This window comes from Macaca mulatta, chromosome 1 (assembly GCF_049350105.2).
Source record: "Macaca mulatta isolate MMU2019108-1 chromosome 1, T2T-MMU8v2.0, whole genome shotgun sequence".
In the NCBI taxonomy this organism is placed as follows: domain Eukaryota; kingdom Metazoa; phylum Chordata; class Mammalia; order Primates; family Cercopithecidae; genus Macaca; species Macaca mulatta.
In genome coordinates, this window is record NC_133406.1 from 40383543 (window position 1) to 40400934 (window position 17392).

The window sequence follows — 17392 nt, forward strand, 5'->3', positions numbered from 1 at the left end:
AAATTTCACCTCAAGTTTTTTCAGAAAGGAAAAAAGATACAAAAAAATAAAGAATAACTGAGAACACACTGTCTTTGAGGAGGCAGGTGGCAACAGAATCAGTAGTACAGATGGAAGAAAACTGATGAAATTCTTCTTTGTACTTCGCATATTTTCAGACATGGTTATCACCTTTTGTAGCACTACAGGAAAAATCTGGCAAAAATGATGGCTATATTATTGGGATATGAACTGCAAAATAGTAATAATAATATCAGTTGACATTTATTTATGTGCTAGACATTTTGCTAAAAGATTTATAAAAAATATTTCACTTAAGCCTAACACTTTATGGGACAGACTTACTCTCTTTCACAGATGAGGAAATAAAAGAAACGATGTAATTTGTTTAATCTCATAGAAATATTAAGAAGCAAAACTGTAAACCAAATCCAGGTTTTTATGATCTTAAAGTCTATGTTCTCCAACATCACACTATACTGTCTCCAGATTGAAAGAAGGAACAGTCTGTGATCAACAAGAGGGTAGAGGCCTATGATACACAATGGGGATACCACTGTTTCTCCTAGATCTAGGAGAATGACTGATGTTTAACTTTAGTTCAGAAACTGAAACGAGGTAAACATTTATTAAGCACTTACTATGTGCTGAGCATTATTCTGAGCATATTACAAATGTAAACACTTAATCTTTACAACAACTTATAAATATGAAACATAGGATTATTATCACAACTTTACATATGAGAAACTAAAGTATAGATGGGTTAAATAATTTGTTGAAAATCACCTAACTAAAGTGGCAAAACCAGGAATCCAGGCAATTTGGCTTTAATGCCCATGCTCTTAACTGGCACAGTATATCTATATTTTTTATCTCTCTCTTTTTAAAGCATTCTACAAGTAAGGAAATTGAGGCTTAGAGGTTATGCACTTTGCCTAAGATTACTTATTAAGTGGTCTCAGATAGGGCATTTGAACACTGGGTATCTGACTACAAAGTCCATGCCTTTCCACTGCACTGCTTATAAAGATCACCAACATAAGATGATGGGCATGAATAAACTGCGTCTAAGGGGTGGGTATAGAGCAAGAATTCTCAGTCAAGCATCTTCAAAGATGAGGAAATTGTTAAAGGTTGTATGTACAGCTATACTACTATCAAACTATAATATTTCATGAACCTCAAAAGTAAATCTAAAATCCAAGGTCTAAGTAAAGTGGAAGCTGATGATACCTTCTCCTCACAGTAGTCTCCCTCTCATTATTCTGGCCTCCAAAGTTCAGGTATAACTTCACAAACGAAAACAGGTGCAAAGCAATGAGAAAAAAAAAATCATAGAAATTCTGTCATATAAGAAAGTGAATAAAGCCAGGACCTATTAAAAAGTGAAAAGGAGAAGCAAAAATAAAAATAAAATAAAACTGAGGATAAAAGCAAGATTTATACCTTTTTAAAAAGATGTTTTAAAGGGTATTTATAAAGATGTTGGAGAATAATCAACATGATTGAATAATATGCTTCAATAAGTAATTAAAAGGAAAATTAAATTTTATTGAAAAGAATACAAATTGGTAGAATAGCAGACAAGACTGTCTAATATGCCAGCTTTATCTTTCATCACTCTCTTAGATGTTAACCACCAGCCTTGGTGGCCTTCTTTCAGTTCCTTTTATGTACTAATCTCTCTTGTCACATACACTAATTTATTGATTCACCAAAAATTGCTGGGCACCTACCATGTACTAAGCATCATGCTAGGTGACTGGATGAGTGGTAAATACTCTTTGCTCTCAAGAAGCTCACATACTAGTGAAAGAGACAGACATTCAATAGATAGCCACAAAAGTATTAAATGTAGTCATGATAAAGGAAAGTGCCAATAAGGAAAAATACCAGGTACTATAATTGTATACAGCATTCTAATGTATTATGAAAGGTTGAGAAGACCTTTTCCTGTGGAAATATTTAAATCAAGACCTGAAGGATGAACAGTGACTCAGCAGGCAGAGGAAACACAGCTTATCCCAGGATGTGGGGTGAGTGAAGGAAAAAAGTGAGTGTGTATGAAAGTGAGGAGAAATATGAGGAAGATAACTCCCAGAAAATTGTTATTAGCAGTCAAGTAGATGATGGTACCATTTATTGAAACAAAGAACTCCAGAATAAAAGCAAGTCAATGGGATAAGATTATGAAATTAATTGCAGACAATTAATTGATGTACTGGTGAGGCAATTAAGTGGTAATAAGCAATAGGCAGTTGGACACATAGGTTTGGAGCTTAGAGAACAAAACTTTGGGCTATGCAAATACATTCTGGAAAAGTACCTATATATATAAGTGAAGTTATGGGGGAAGATTAGCTAAATCACTTTGGGATAATAGAATGCATAAAAAAGACAAGTACCAAGCACTTAGAGGACATGAGAATAAAAGTAACTAGAGAGAATGAAAACCAGGAAAGTATACTAACATAAAACAAGGAGAGAGATTATTTCAATGAGAGAGCTTTGAAATGCTACTGAGAGGTCAAGTGAAATGAAAATATTTGTTCTTTGTCTTAGAACATTTGTTTGTTCTTGAGCTGGATAAATTTATATTTATCCTTCACAATTCAGCTGAGTTATTTCTTTTATCCAGCATTTCTAGACTCCTAATTCTGTCTTATGTACCCATCCTACATGTACTCTGTACATACCCTTATCATAGCATTTATCATTCTGTGTTATAATTATAACTGCTTATATACTTGTGTCCATATTTCCACCATGCTTGAAATTTTCAAATGTGTGAAGAAGGAAGACTGTGGGTCTGGATCAACATTTTATGTCCCCTAAATGCAGTCTTTCTCACGTTTATGTCTCATCTTCACCATAGCAACTAACATAGTACCTGACAACAAGTACTCAGTAAATAGTTGTCACCATTTATTTATTCAGTATCTATGATATGGCAATAACTGAGCTGGAGGTAGTTGAGAAAATAAGGCATTAATGATTAGACAAGGACTCCACCCTCAGGGAGCTTCTTTTCCGATTATACACAGCTAATACTTAAATAACAAATAAGAATAGTTTATTTCTTACCATTTCAGTAGTCATCACTTTTGCTACAATATGTGTTATAGTTTTTCCAAATTCTCTTTTTCCTTTCCTACGCCTCAGAATTCTTGGAAAGAAAGGTCCATGAACTCTATAGTTGAAAATATTTAGTTGTAATTAAATTAACATGAAAAAGACTGACCTTGTCCTTATTCAGTAAATAAAAACTTGGTACTAAGCATCTTTGAGAAATAGTTTTCATTAATTATAAGTTCCTTGAGGGAAATGAGCAACATGAGAGCAAGGTAATGATTCAGATCTTTTAGATAACTGCATGTTTCAATCCTTAAACTCTAAAATATTTTCATTTTAATTGACAGTGCCTGGAAATCTGCATGCAACCCACTACAACCATTGCCTCAGCTACCTCAACCTTCCAATACAGTAGAAAAATTTCCTGGTTGTACTTTCATAATCCATTGAGTTGTAGACTCACACAAAGATGGGTTATGCCTGTCACAGTGAGGCATCAAAATGTTAAAATGTTTTCGAATATGGCTAATTTTAGATATTATGCTCAATTAGCATATCATTTTTTTTCAAAGGATATTATCTGCATAAAATAGTTGGCTGTTGTCCCCCCAGCAGAACTATTCCAGCTTCTCTCTTAGTTGTTTTTATATTGTTTGCTATTCAGCACTTCTAATTAGTTCCTTCTCTTCTTCCTGCTTTTCTTTATGTTTCCTGTTTCCTGTCTCTATCATTTAAGTGTCTCCAACAGAAAGTCAGAGAAAAAGTTTTAGTATAACTGTTGGCTTTTATCATTACTGTCAGCCAAAAGGGACACTCTTTTTCCAATAGACATGGATTTACCAGTAATCTCTTTAGTATAATCTTTTGCATTCTCTGCAGCACTTTGATTGTTGCTTTGTTGCTTTATGCTAACAGGATGTGGCTTTAGTGTATGTATGTATATATATATTTTTTTCTTTCTTTTTTTTTTTTTTTTAACTAAAGACAGGGTCTTGCCCTGGAGTGCAGTGGTGCAATTATGGCTTACTGCAGCCTTGACCTCCTGGGCTCAAGCAATCCTCCCACCTCAGCTTCCCAAGTAGCTAGGACTACAGGTATGTGCAACCTTACCTGGCTTTTTTTTTTTTTTTTTTTTTTTTTTTAAGAGGCAGGGTCTCATTACATTGCCCAAGCTGGTCTTGAATTCCTGGCCTCAAGCAATCCTCCCACCTTGGCCTCCCCAAGTGCTAGGATTACAGGCATGAACCTGGCCAGTACAATATTTTTGAACTGTATCTCAGTTATTATATATTTTTGTAAAACTTATGATTTCAGGAAACTTTCTAATAATTTTCTATGTAAGTTATTAAAAACTGAATTTAAACATATTAGCAGTATCCTCCAAAAGTTTCATTAAACATTTCAAAATCAATACCAATCAACATTTTTATATCTATTTAAGCAAGTGGTCTTGATCTTGAGAAACAGGGAACCATTCATACATTTTTTTTTTTTTTTTTTTTTGCTATTTACCAGTTAATTAGCTGCTCCAAAAGTAAGGCATCCTAAACATTCAGGAAACCACAGTAGTTTATCATGCTATCCTAGTTTTAAAATCAAAGGTATAGATAGGTATTTTTTAATCAAATTTATTAAGGTATAATTTACATAAAAGGTATTCATTTTAAGTGAACTATTCCATGAGATTTCACAAATGCACATATGCTTTTAACTCAATCACAGTAATAAAGACATTAAAAATTTCCATCACACTGATAAGTGTCCTCATGCATCTTTGCAGTCCTGAGCAAACACTGGTCTGCTTTCTGTCATTATGTATTTCCCTTTCTTTGAATTTTTTTTTCAACCCAGAGGTCTTTTATTTTGTTTTTAATACCTATTATGCCATGAATTCATAGGGAATAGGTTCCAGCAGCTCAGGCTCCTTCCCACTGGTTCTCACAAAGTGTGCTTCTCTGGGTGGAGCAGGCTGGCTCTTCAGTTGAACCCAGGTACCTTTCTCTTTGGCTTCTTTCTTTTTCTGATCATTTTTCTTCACGTGTTTCAGGAAGCTATCTCGGCTCTTAGAGTGCTTAATGTGCTCAATACACACATTAATTCTCTTGGCAAGAATCTTGCCCTTAACTTGTTTGTTTACAGCAGTGCCAACAGCATGCTGGGTAACATTGTAGACTCTTCCAGTTTTGCCATGGTAACACTTGTGTGGCATTCCTTTTTGAACAGTACCCATTCCCTTGATGTCTACAATATCACCTTTCTTATAGATTCACATATACTTGGCCAAAGGAACAATTCCATGTTTTCTAAAAGGCCTAGAAAACATATATCGGGTGCCTCTCCCCTTTCCCTTTGTGTTCGTCATTTTGGCGAATTACTGGAAGATGGCGGTTCCACCTGAAAGGAAAACTGAATTTTTCTTAATATGCTTTATTTTTCAGAGCAGTTTCAGATTTTCAGCAAAGTTGAGCAAAAGGAAGAGAGTTCCTGTGTATCCCTTGTTCGCCCCCGCACACACAACCTGCCCCACTATCAATATCTGGCACCAGAGTGGTACACTCGTTACAAACAGTGAACCTATATTAACACATCATTGTCACCCAAAGTCCATAGTTTACATCAGAGTTGACTCTTGGTGTTGTCCATTATAGGAGTTTGGACAAATGTATAATGACATGTAGCCGCCATTATAGTATAATACAGAAGAGTTTCAATGCCCTAAGAATTCTCTATGCTCTGCCTCTCCATTAATACTTGGGAACCACTGATTTTTTTTTTTCTGCCTCCACAATTTTGTCTTTCCAGAATGTCATACAGTTGGAGTCATACAGTATGTAGCCTTTTCAGATTGGTTTCTTTCACTTAGTAATATGCATTTAAGTTTCTTCCATGTCTTGTCATGGCTTCACAGGTCTTTTCTTTTTAGTGCTGAATAACATTGCATTGTCTGGGTGTACCACAATTTATATATTCACCTGCTGAAGGACATTTTGGTTGCTTCCAAGTTTTGGCAATTATGAATAAAGCTGCTATAAACAACCATGTGCAGGTTTTTGTGTGAACGTAAGTTTCCAACTCATGTGGGTAATTATCAAGGAACATGATTGCTGGATCATATGATAAGAGCATCTTTAGTTTCGTAAGGAACTTCTAAACTGTCTTCCAAAGTGACTATACTATTTTGCATTCCCACCAGCAATAAGTGAGAATTCCTGTTGTTCCACACCTTTCTAGGAATTTTTAATGGAATTTTATTGTTTATTTATTTATTTATTTTTGAGTTGGAGTCTCGCTCTGTTGCCAAGGCTGGAGTGTGGTGGCACGATCTCAGCTCACTGCAACCTCTGCCTCCCGGGTTCAAACGATTCTCTTGCCTCAGCCTCCCAAGTAGCTGAGACAACAGACCTGCACCACCATGCCTTGCTAATTTTTGTATTTTTAGTAGAGATGGGGTTTTGCCATATTGGCCAGGCTGGTCTTGAACACTTGACCTCAGGTGATCTGCCCACTTCAGCCTCCCAAAGTGCTAGGATTACAGGCGTGAGCCATCATGCTTGGCCTCTCAATGGAATTTTAAAGTGGAATAATATACTATGCATTATTTTGTGTCTGCTTTTTTCACTCAACCTATTTTTGAGATCCATCCATGTTACTGTTATTGTGTGTGTTAGCAATTTACTTCTTTTTTTTTTTTTTTGAAACAGAGTCTTGTTCTGTCACCCAGGCTGGAGTGCAGTGGCATGATCTCAGCTCACTGCAACCTCTGCCTCCCAGGTTCGAGCAATTCTCCTGCCTCAGCCTCCTGAGTAGCTGGGATTACAGGCACACGCCACCACGCCTGGCTAATTTTTGTATTTTTAGTAGAGATGGAGTTTCACCATGTTGGTCAGGTTTGTCTCCACCTCCTGACTTTGTGATCTGCCCACCTCGGCCTCCCAAAGTGCTGGGATTACAGGCATGAGCCACCTCGCCCGGCCAGCAATTTACTTCTTTATATTGCTGGGTAGTATTTCATTATAGGATTTTCTATATACAAGACTGTGCCATCTGTGAATAGAGATAATTTTACTTCTTCCTCTCCATTCTGTATGCTTTTTATTTCTTTTTCTTGTCTAATTGCTCTGGCTAGAACCTCCAGTACAATTTGAATAAAAGTGGCAAGAGTAAATACCCTTATCATGCTCCTGACTGTAGGGGGAGAAAGATCTATTCTTTCACCATAAAAAATGATGACTCTAGCTGTGAGTTTTTCATAGACAGCCTTAAACAGGTTGAGGAAAATTCCTTCTATTCCAGGTTTTTTTTAGAGTGTTTATCATGACAGGGTGTTAATTTGTCAAATGATTTTTCTGTGTCTATTGAGATGACTCTGTGTCTTGTTTTTTCATTCTATTAATATTATGTATTATACTGATAGATTTTTCATATTTTAAAACAACATTGGATTCCTGGGATAAATCTCACCTTGGTCATAGTGTCTGATCTTTTTATATGTTGCCGGACTCCATTTGTTAGTATTTTGTTGAGGATTTTGTATCTAAATTCATTAGTGATATTCGTCTAGGTTTTCTTTTCTTGTGATGTCTTTGCTTTTGGATTCAGAGTAATATATTGTCTCACAGAATGAGTTGGGAAATTGTTACCTTTTATTTTCTGGAAGAGTTTTTGAAGAATTAGTGTTGATTCTTCTTTAAACGTGTGTCACAATTCACCAGTGAAGACATCTAGTCCTTGACTTTCCTTTGTGAATAGTTTTTTATTTGCTAATTCAATCTACTTAACTTGTTATAGAGCCAGTCAGAATTTATGTTTCTGCTTGAATCATTTTTGGTAGATTGTGTCTTACTAGGCATCTGCTCATTTATTCTAGGTTATCTAATTTGTTGGGTTGAGTTATTTATACTATTCCTTTGTAATACTTTTTATTTCAGTGTAGGTTTTTATGTGGATGTAAGTTTTCAAATTAATTGGGTAAATACCAAGTAGGACTGCAACTGCTGAGTCCTATGGTTAAACTATGTTTTGCTTTGTAAGAAACTGCCAAACAGTGCTCTAAAGAGGCAGTACCATTTTGCATTCTAACCAGCAAAGAATGAGAGTTCCTTTGCTCAACATTCTCAGTAGCAATTAATATTATCAGCTTTTTTTTTTTTTTATTTAGCCATTTCTAATAGGTATGTAATGGCATCTCACTGCTGTTTTAATTTGCAATTTACTAATGACAAACGAGGTTGAGCATCTCTTTATATGCTTTTTTGCTGTCTGTGTATCTTCTTCGGTAAGGTGTCTATTCAGATCTTTGCCGATTTTTAATTGGGTTGTTTGTTATGTTTGAGTTTTATGAGCTCTTTGTATATTTTAGATACAAGTCTATCAGACATATATTTTGCAAATATTTTCTCCTAATCTGTGGCTAGTTTTTTCATTCTTAATAGTGTATTTTTCAGAGCAGTTTTCAATTTTAACAAAGTCCAACTTATGACTTTTTTCTCTCACAGAATATACAGTATTGTTGTGGCATCTAAAAACCCACTGCCAAACACAAGAGTATCTATAATTTCCTACAAGTCTTACAGTTTTGAGTTTTATGTTTAGGTTTATGGACCACTTTGAGTTAATTTTTGTGAAAGGTCTGTATCTAGGTTCACGTTTTTGGATATAGATATTCAATTATTCCAGCACCATTTGTTGAAGAGAATATCCTTTCTCTATTACATTTCTTTCGCCCTTTGTTAAGTCAGTCTACTCTATGTGTGGATCCTATGGACTCTCTAATCTGGACTATATAAGGACTCTATTTATGGACTCTATTTCTTTCCACTGATCTATATGTCTCTTCCATTAATCTATTCTTTCACCTATACCATACTCTTTTGATTACTACAGCTTCATAGTAAGTCTTAAAATCGAGTAGTAGTAGTCCTTCAACTTTTTGGCTATTCTAGGTTTCCTGCCTTTCCACATGAGTTTTAGAAAGTTTGTCAATCTCTACAAAATATTTTGCTATGAATTTTACTGGGATTGCACTGGATCTACAGATGAAGTTGGGAAGAACTGACATTTTTTAAATATTGGGTTTTCCAATCCAAGAACATAAGATATCTCTCCATTTATTGTCATAAGTGTATTGTAGCTTTCTGCATTATAGGTCCTATATTTTGTTAGGTATATACCTAAGTATTTCACATGTTTGGTTCTATTGTCAATAATTTCTAAAATTTAAAATAAATTGTTCATTGCTGGTTTATAAAAAAGCAGTTGATTTTTGAATATTAACCTTGCTTCCTGTAAACTTGCTATAATCATTTATCGGTTTCAGGAGTTTTGTTCCTTTTTTATTCTTTGGGATTTTCTACATAGACAATTATGTCATCTGCAAATATAGTTTTATTTCTTCTTTTCCAGTCTTCAGACCTTTTGTTTCTTTTTCTCATCTTATTGCATTATTTAGAACTTCTAGTATGAAGGTGAATAGGAGTGGTAAGAAATTGTTAATCTTCCTGGAGAACCAAACCCTTTATCATCATGAAATGTCCCTTTTTATCCCTGATAATTGTCCTAGTTCTTAAAGCTGCTTCATCTGAAATTAACATAGCCACACCAGCTTTTTATTAATTAGCATGAGCATGAAATATCTTTCTCCATCCCTTTACTTTGAACATATCTGAATCTTTATAAAGTGGGTTTCTTACAGATCACATATAGTTGGGTATTGTTTTCTTAAATCCATTTTCATAATCTCTGCTTTTTTTAATTTAGATTATTTACATTTGAAGTTATTTTGACATAATTAACATTTACTATATTGTAGCTGGTTTCTATTAATACACAGGTTGCACCTGTCCTTTGTTTCCTTTATCCCTCCTTTTCTGCCTCTTCTAGTGTTTTGGTTGCTTTTTGGGTTTTTTGTTTTGTTTTGTCTTTTTGTTTTTGTTTTTTGAGACACAGTCTTATTCTGTCACCCAGGCTGGAGTGCAGTGGCACTCCAGCTCACTGCAACCTCCACCTCACAGGTTCAAATGATTTTCGTGCCTCAGCCTCCTGAGTAGCTGGGATTACAGGCATGCACCGCCACACCTGGCTAATTTTTGTATTTTTAGTAGAGGTGGGGTTTTGCCATGTTGGTCAGGGTGGTCTGGACTCCTGACCTCAGGTGATCCGCCCACCTTGGCCTCCTAAAATGCTGGATTACAGGTATGAGCCACCACACCCAGCCCTGCCTCTTCTAGCTTTAATTTAGCATTTTATTTTGTTCCATTGTGTCTACTCTCTTAAATCAATTATACTTCCTTTTTAAAAAAATAATAATAATAATAATATTTGCCCGAGAGATTGCAACATATATTCTTAACTAATTTATGTCCACTTTCAAATAACACTAAACTACTTCACATGTCATGAAGATATCATATAACAGAGTATTCCAATTCTATCCTCCCATCTTCTGTGATATTGTTTCATTTATTTCAGTAATCCATAAGCTTTAATTACCTAATGAATCATTACTACTATTATGTTAAATAGCTATCTTTTAGATCAATCAACAATAAGAAAAATAGAGGCTGGACACAGTGGCTCACACCCGTAATCTCAGCACTTTGGAGGTCGAGGTGGGAGGATCACTTGAGTCCAGGAGTTTGAAATCAGCCAGGGCAATATAGTGAGACCCTGTCTCCACAAAAAGAAAAATAAAAAAATTAGCCAGGCATGGTGGCACACACCTGTGATTCCAGCTACTCAGGAGACTGAAATGAGAAGATCACTTGAGCCTGGGAAGTCAAGGCTGCAGTGAGCCATGATCACGTCAATGCACTCAAGCCTGGGTGACAGGGCAAGACCCTGTCTCAGAAAAATAAATAAATAAAATAATAATACAATAATTTATTTTACCTTTATTCCTTTTCCCACATTGTTCCTTACTATATGCAGACATGAGTTTTTGTCATTTTTCTTCTCCCTGAAGAACTTCCTTTAACCTTTCTTGCAGAACAGGCCTACTAATGATAAACTCTCAGTTTTGTTTGTTTTGTTTTGTCTGAGCAAGTATTTCTTGCTCACATTTGAAAAATAATTTCACTAGGTACAAAATTCTAGTTTGGTGGTTCTTTCAACATTTTGAATATTTCTCTCCACTCTCATCTTATTTTCATAGTTCCTTCTGAGAAATTCTTGTTCACTATAGTAGGTAATGTGGGTTATTTCCTTTGGCTTCCTTCAATATATTTTTTCTTTATTTGTAGCTTTATGCAGTTTAAATATGATATGCCTAGGTGTTGATTCTTTGATATTTATCCTGTTTGGTGTTCTCTGAGCTTTGTGGATCTGTGGTTTTGTGTCTGTATTTAATTTTGGAAAATTCTCATCATTATTAATTCAAGTATTTCTTCTGATCCATTTGCTCTTTTTCTTCTTCTTCTGGTATTTCAGTTACAAATATGTTAACACCTTTTGAAACTGTCCCACAGTTCTTGAATGTTCTCTTCAGTTTCTTTCATTCTTTTTTCTTTGCATTTCAGTTTGGGAAGTTTCTATTTGACGAATCTTTAAACTCATTAATTCTTTCTTCCCACAATAATAGATCACATATCCCAGTTATTGATGAATTTTAAATTCTCTGACTGATGAATTCCAAAATCATACCTGAGTCTCTTTGTGATACTTGCTTTGTTTCTCTGAACTGGTTTTTTCTTGTCTTTTAGCATGCTTTATAATTTCTGTTGAAAGCCAAACATGACAAGTCAGGTAACAGAACAGGTTAAAAGGCCTTTAGTGTGAGGTTTTATATCAATCTGGCCAGGCTGTATTTAATGTGTACTATAGCTGTAAGTGTCAGAAGCAAATTCCTCTAGTTTCCTTGTTTTTGTCCCTCATCTTGTCTTTGTGCTTTTTCTTCTTCTTTTTCTTTTTTTTTTTTTTGTGACGGAGTTTCGCTCTTGTTGCCCAGGGTGCAGTTCAATGGTGAGATCTCGGCTCACCGCAACCTCCGCCTCCCAGGTTCAAGCAATTCTCCTGCCTCAGCCTCCCAAGTAACTGGGATTACAGGCATGCACCACCACGCCCGGCTAATTTTGTATTTTTAGTAGCGACGGGGTTTTCCATGTTGAGGCTGGTCTCAAATTCCTGACCTCAGGTGATCCTCCCACCTCGGCCTCCCAGTGCTGGGATTACAGGCGTGAGCCACCACACCAGGCCTGTGCTGCTGCTGCTTCTTTTATTTTTTTCTTTTAAGAGACAGGGTCAAACAACAACAACAACAACAAAAACAAAGAGACAGGGTCTTCCTCTGTTGCCCAGGCTGGAATGCAGTAGCATGATCAATGCTTACTGCAGCCTCAAACTCTTTGGCTCAAGTGATCCTCTTGCCTCAGCCTCCCAAGTAGTTGAGACTACAGGCACATGCCACCACATTTCTAGCTAAATTTAAAAAATCTGTTTGTTTATTGTAAAGATGGGACCTCAATATGCCGCCCAAGGCTGGTCTCAAACTCTTGGCCTCAAGTGATCCTCCTACCTTGTCCTCCCAAAGTGCTGGGATTACAGGTGTGAGCCACCATGTCCAGCCTGTCTTTATGCTTCTTTTAAAAACTGTTCTGTAGACAGACTCTGTCTATGTCTTGCTACTCTTTTAGCTATAATCCACTTATCTTATTTGGTTCACATATTATATATAGAGGAGGTCTACCTCTTCCTTTCTTATGCTTTGGCCAAAATCAAAAGAGTTAAAATGAAAGATAAGGAAGGAAATGGATTAAAATGAGTTCTTTTGGTCAAAAAAACAATGATTTTAGTGAATTCAGCTAATACAAACATAATTTTCCAATACTGATAGTTGTACCTTGTGCTTACCTCATAAATTAGACATCTAATTTTATACTTCACTTTAATCAGAACATATACCACAAAATAAGTGCTATGATAAAATAACCATGTAAATTTTGCTTCTATTTGAAATAGAGTAAATTATTACCGGAGGCGTAAATCTTCCCACATTTTCAATAATCCACAGAGCATGACTATCTCATAGTATTTTTTCCAGCATTCAACAGCCTCTGCTGCAGATGGATCTTCTTTAATATTGCTCTGATACTCAATGAGTTCGACACGTTTGTTTTTATATTTCTCCAAAGTTTTTTTAAAACGTTGTGCAATAGGACCAGGTATTGTTCCGTCCTGTATATCACACCACCTGAAAATTATCAACATAATTACAATGTTTATTTTTTCTAATGTGTGGCATAAGTTTATAAACTATACTTACAAATTAATTCTTTCTTCAATAAGTGCAGTATAATTCTCACAACTTTCTTCATCATCCCAGTCTCTCCAAAGAAAGTCATAAAAAAACCTACGATAAACCAAATTAAGATGACAATAATCAAAAAGAGCCACTACTGATTTAGAGCTAAACAGATATTCTGATGTCAGAATTCTCTACCTCAATCTTAATTCTTAAGCAAAATATTTTAAAATGACCTTTGAGTCAACTAAAATAAAAGGTAAAACTTTAAAAATTAGATGACTTGCATTCTATTTTAGGTTATGGTAAATGAGATAATGAGTGGGACTGTAAAATTCCGTTTCTAAATTTTATAGATTTTGGCTATCATTTGCTCAAAAAATAAATAATATGTAAGATACTACCAAATGTGTATGGGAGGAAAACATTAGAAAAACAAAAACATGCCAAAAAAATATTCCATATTTTGTTTGTGGATAGCTTCCCTCAAATTGTATCAACTTATAAGAAGTAATCATAATGTGAATGATGATATCTAGTATTTGTAATGCCTTTAAATTTGAGAAATGAATGCTAATAAATTTAAGATGCTTAAATATGAATAGAAGTTAATGTTACTTATTTCAAGAATTCTTTTGAATTTTATTTTTATAAAATTTAAGATTAAAAAATTGCAAACTTTTCATTACCCATATATAATGTTCTGCAAGAAAATGTTTTTACTAAAAATTACAAATACAATATGTTAATTTAAAATGGACAAATTTAATCCAGCAGTGAATGAAAATTAAATCAGTAAATGCTTATAAAGTGATTATATGAGCAAAACTTTCACATTAACTTTTGGATATGATAAATTTAACTTTCAAAAGTAAAGGCCCTAATACCTGACAACTTCCAAGGCCAAAGCAATATCATGTATATCAGTATCTTGTCCCTCAACAGGATACACTTCCAAAAGAGGCACACTGTGTTCCAGTTCCTCCAAAATTTCATCAACCAAATCTCTTGGAATATTTGCAATGTTGGAAGAAAAGGGCTCAGCAACAGAAACAGTAACTTTGAAACGAGATGATGAGTCTTGGTATGGTTCACAAGTTACCTAAGATAAATGTCATAAGAGATGTAGTTACAAATACCAGTAAACCACAGGATTTCTTTCTCATATATGAACTCATTATAAAGTTTCTTCTTTTAAGTTTATGACTTCTTCAACAATCAACATATAGAATTATAGATCAATATTAAATATACTATCAATAGTTTTTCAAACCCTACTTCTTAAACACATTTTTTGCAGTTTCATGAAAGGAATTCTGTATCTCCTACATTATTTGTTTCTAAGATTGAGTTGCCAGACTTTGAGATTTCATAAAACAGTGTGTATGTGTATATATATATATATGGCAGGGTCTTACTGTGTTGCTCAGGCTAGCGTGCAGTGGCTATTCACAGGTGTAATCATTGCACACTCATCCTCGAAGTCCTCAGCTCAAGCCATCCTCTTACCTCAGCCTCCTGAGGACCTGGGACTACAGGAACATGCCACTGTGCCCAGCTAATATTATCGAAAAATGTTTGAACCATTTTGCCATAAAAGCATGTTAAATATAATAAATCATAATTATAAGCTTCCAATGGGCATCTAGCACATAGTAAGCACTGAATAAAGTATCAAAATAATAAAAATGACAATGATAATAACAAAAAAACAAATAAAATACCAAACAAATAAAGAGGATGCTAAAAAAAAAAAAAAAAAAAAAAAAAAAAAAAAAAAAAAAAAAGCCCTGCTATCTGTATTACACCATTGGTGGAAGAATGGCTATTCAAACATTTAAAAAAAAAAAAAAAAAGCAGAAAGGACATAAAGAGTAAAATTCTTTTTTTTTTTTTCAAAATTGAGATTTTATTGGTCGAGGATCAGTACAGACATTTCAATTTGTACACAATTCTTAACATACCTAATGAAAATCTAAAAAGCCACTTATTGTAATTCTTTTTAAAAGTTATTCCAGTGACTTTCCAGCTTAAAATTTGGAAGCAAATTTTCCTTAAGAGGCTATCAAGTACCAGTATCTTCACATGTTGGTCAGCTGTTACATACGGGCCACCAGTTCACAACTGAATAGCACCTACACTACATATTCAAATTTGTAGACTTTCACAGCACAGTAACAAAGTTATTAGGAAAACAGGACTAACAACCAAAGATGCTAGAGAGTGCACACAATTCTGACAGGGAGAGCCATGATCAAAGAGTGGTTTTCTTTAGGAAAAAATTCTACTAAACAACATGGGACTAGAAATAATTAAAAATGTTGAAGACAATAAATGCAGGACTGACTCCATATTGCCATTTAATATACTTCGTATTATAGGATATAAAAACTAACCTCCCACCTATGGAATGTTAAGCTGACACACGAGACAGTCAAAGTCTCCCATAATTCAATATCCCACACTACTTTCCGGTTGTACCAAAAAATAAACAACAAGTAAATGATTCCACCTCTTAAAAAAAAGCATTTACACTTAAAAAGTGGGATGAGGTGGGAATCCCTCCTTCTTAAAAATGTTTCTAGAGCTACTAAAAAATTGGCATTTACAAAATAGTTGATAAAAATATGCCTCTGGATTGCACAAGAAGGGAGACAGGGACCACTGGTAAGACATGTGTATGGTATTAATCAGACTTGGGCTTCTTTCTCTCCTGCTTCATGAGAGGCTGGACTCTCCTCAGTTTTCGTTTCCCCGTTTTCTGCAGGTAAATCTTCTTTAGTTTCTTGGTTAGCCACTTCGGCCTGTTTCCCTTTGCTCCCCTTTTCCATTTTGATTGCACGTTTTTTTTTTTGGTTTTTTTTTTTTTTTTTGAGACGGAGTCTCGCTGTGTCGCCCAGGCTGGAGTGCAGTGGCCGGATCTCAGCTCACTGCAAGCTCTGCCTCCCGGGTTTTTACGCCATTCTCCTGCCTCAGCCTCCCGAGTAGCCGGGACTACAGGCGCCCGCCACCTCGCCCGGCTAGTTTTTTGTATTTTTTAGTAGAGACGGGGTTTCACCGTGTTAGCCAGGATGGTCTCGAACTCTTGACCTCGTGATCCGCCCGTCTCGGCCTCCCAAAGTGCTGGGATTACAGGCTTGAGCCACCGCGCCCGGCCTTGATTGCACGTTTTTGTCTGAAGATTTATCCTTCGCTGCTGCCTTTTCGGCTTCACTTCCACTTTTGCAGGAGGTTTAGCAGACAACCGCGCCGATCTCCTCTTGGGCTCTTCTTTGGCGGCCCCTTCGGCGGAGCTGACCATCCTCTTGGGCATCCTGGCGGCAGGGAGGGCGCGTGCCGGGTGCCTGCGGGCTGCGGGGCGCCCAGAGCCTTCGCGAAACTGGGCTGCCTGGCCGCTGCCACTCCTCCTGCCTCCCGAGCTGCTGAGAGCCACCAAGAGTAAAATTCTTAAGTTGATTTAGCTTCATGAACAACATGCTATATTGTTTATTCATCTTATTTCACCATAGTATGGTGATACTTCCCTGTACTTGTCTGAAAATCAGTGCTTCAGAACCAAAGTTGATAGTTTTTAAAAAATTTAATAAATTATATATTAATACAAATTTCAAAATGTTGGCACAAAATTAGTGTTAACACAAATACTTCCAAAATCTGTTCTGAAAATTTTCAAGTACAGCCAATGAAATTCTCTATTTTTTGGTAGAGTTATGTCAAAAAAATATTTTAAGTATCAGCAAGTGTTACCTCATCAGGACCTAAAACAATAATCATTTAAATACAGGAAATATTTTCAAATCACTAACCAAACTTTGAAATACAAAGTTTATAATTAATTAAATATAAATTCTATTCTTCAAAGCAGTTATTGGACAGAAGAAAACTTAGAAAATAGAATAACAATTTAAAACTGGGTGTCTGAAGATAATAAATGATCTGCAATCCATATTTGTGACAAGACAAAAATATATTTCCAAAGAATCATTATGAAATATGATACTGAGCTTTATATTTTAATATTTTAGTTCTCTCTCTCTCTTTTTTTTTTTTTTTAAGAAACAGGGTTTTACTCTGTTGCCTAAG

At 35.4% G+C, this 17392-nt stretch overlaps 1 protein-coding gene and 1 pseudogene across 1 annotated transcript in view; both read right to left on the reverse strand.

The window, feature by feature from the left end:
* The window catches only part of SHCBP1L (SHC binding and spindle associated 1 like), a 48583-nt gene that overhangs the window by 19845 nt on the left and 11346 nt on the right, over nucleotides 1-17392 (reverse strand). The window contains 4 exon segments of the mRNA XM_077982142.1: nucleotides 3088-3193; nucleotides 13040-13258; nucleotides 13331-13417; nucleotides 14197-14411. Coding sequence (XP_077838268.1) covers nucleotides 3088-3193; nucleotides 13040-13258; nucleotides 13331-13417; nucleotides 14197-14411 — 627 coding nt within the window.
* LOC144340705 (large ribosomal subunit protein eL21 pseudogene) lies at nucleotides 3096-5477 on the reverse strand (annotated as a pseudogene).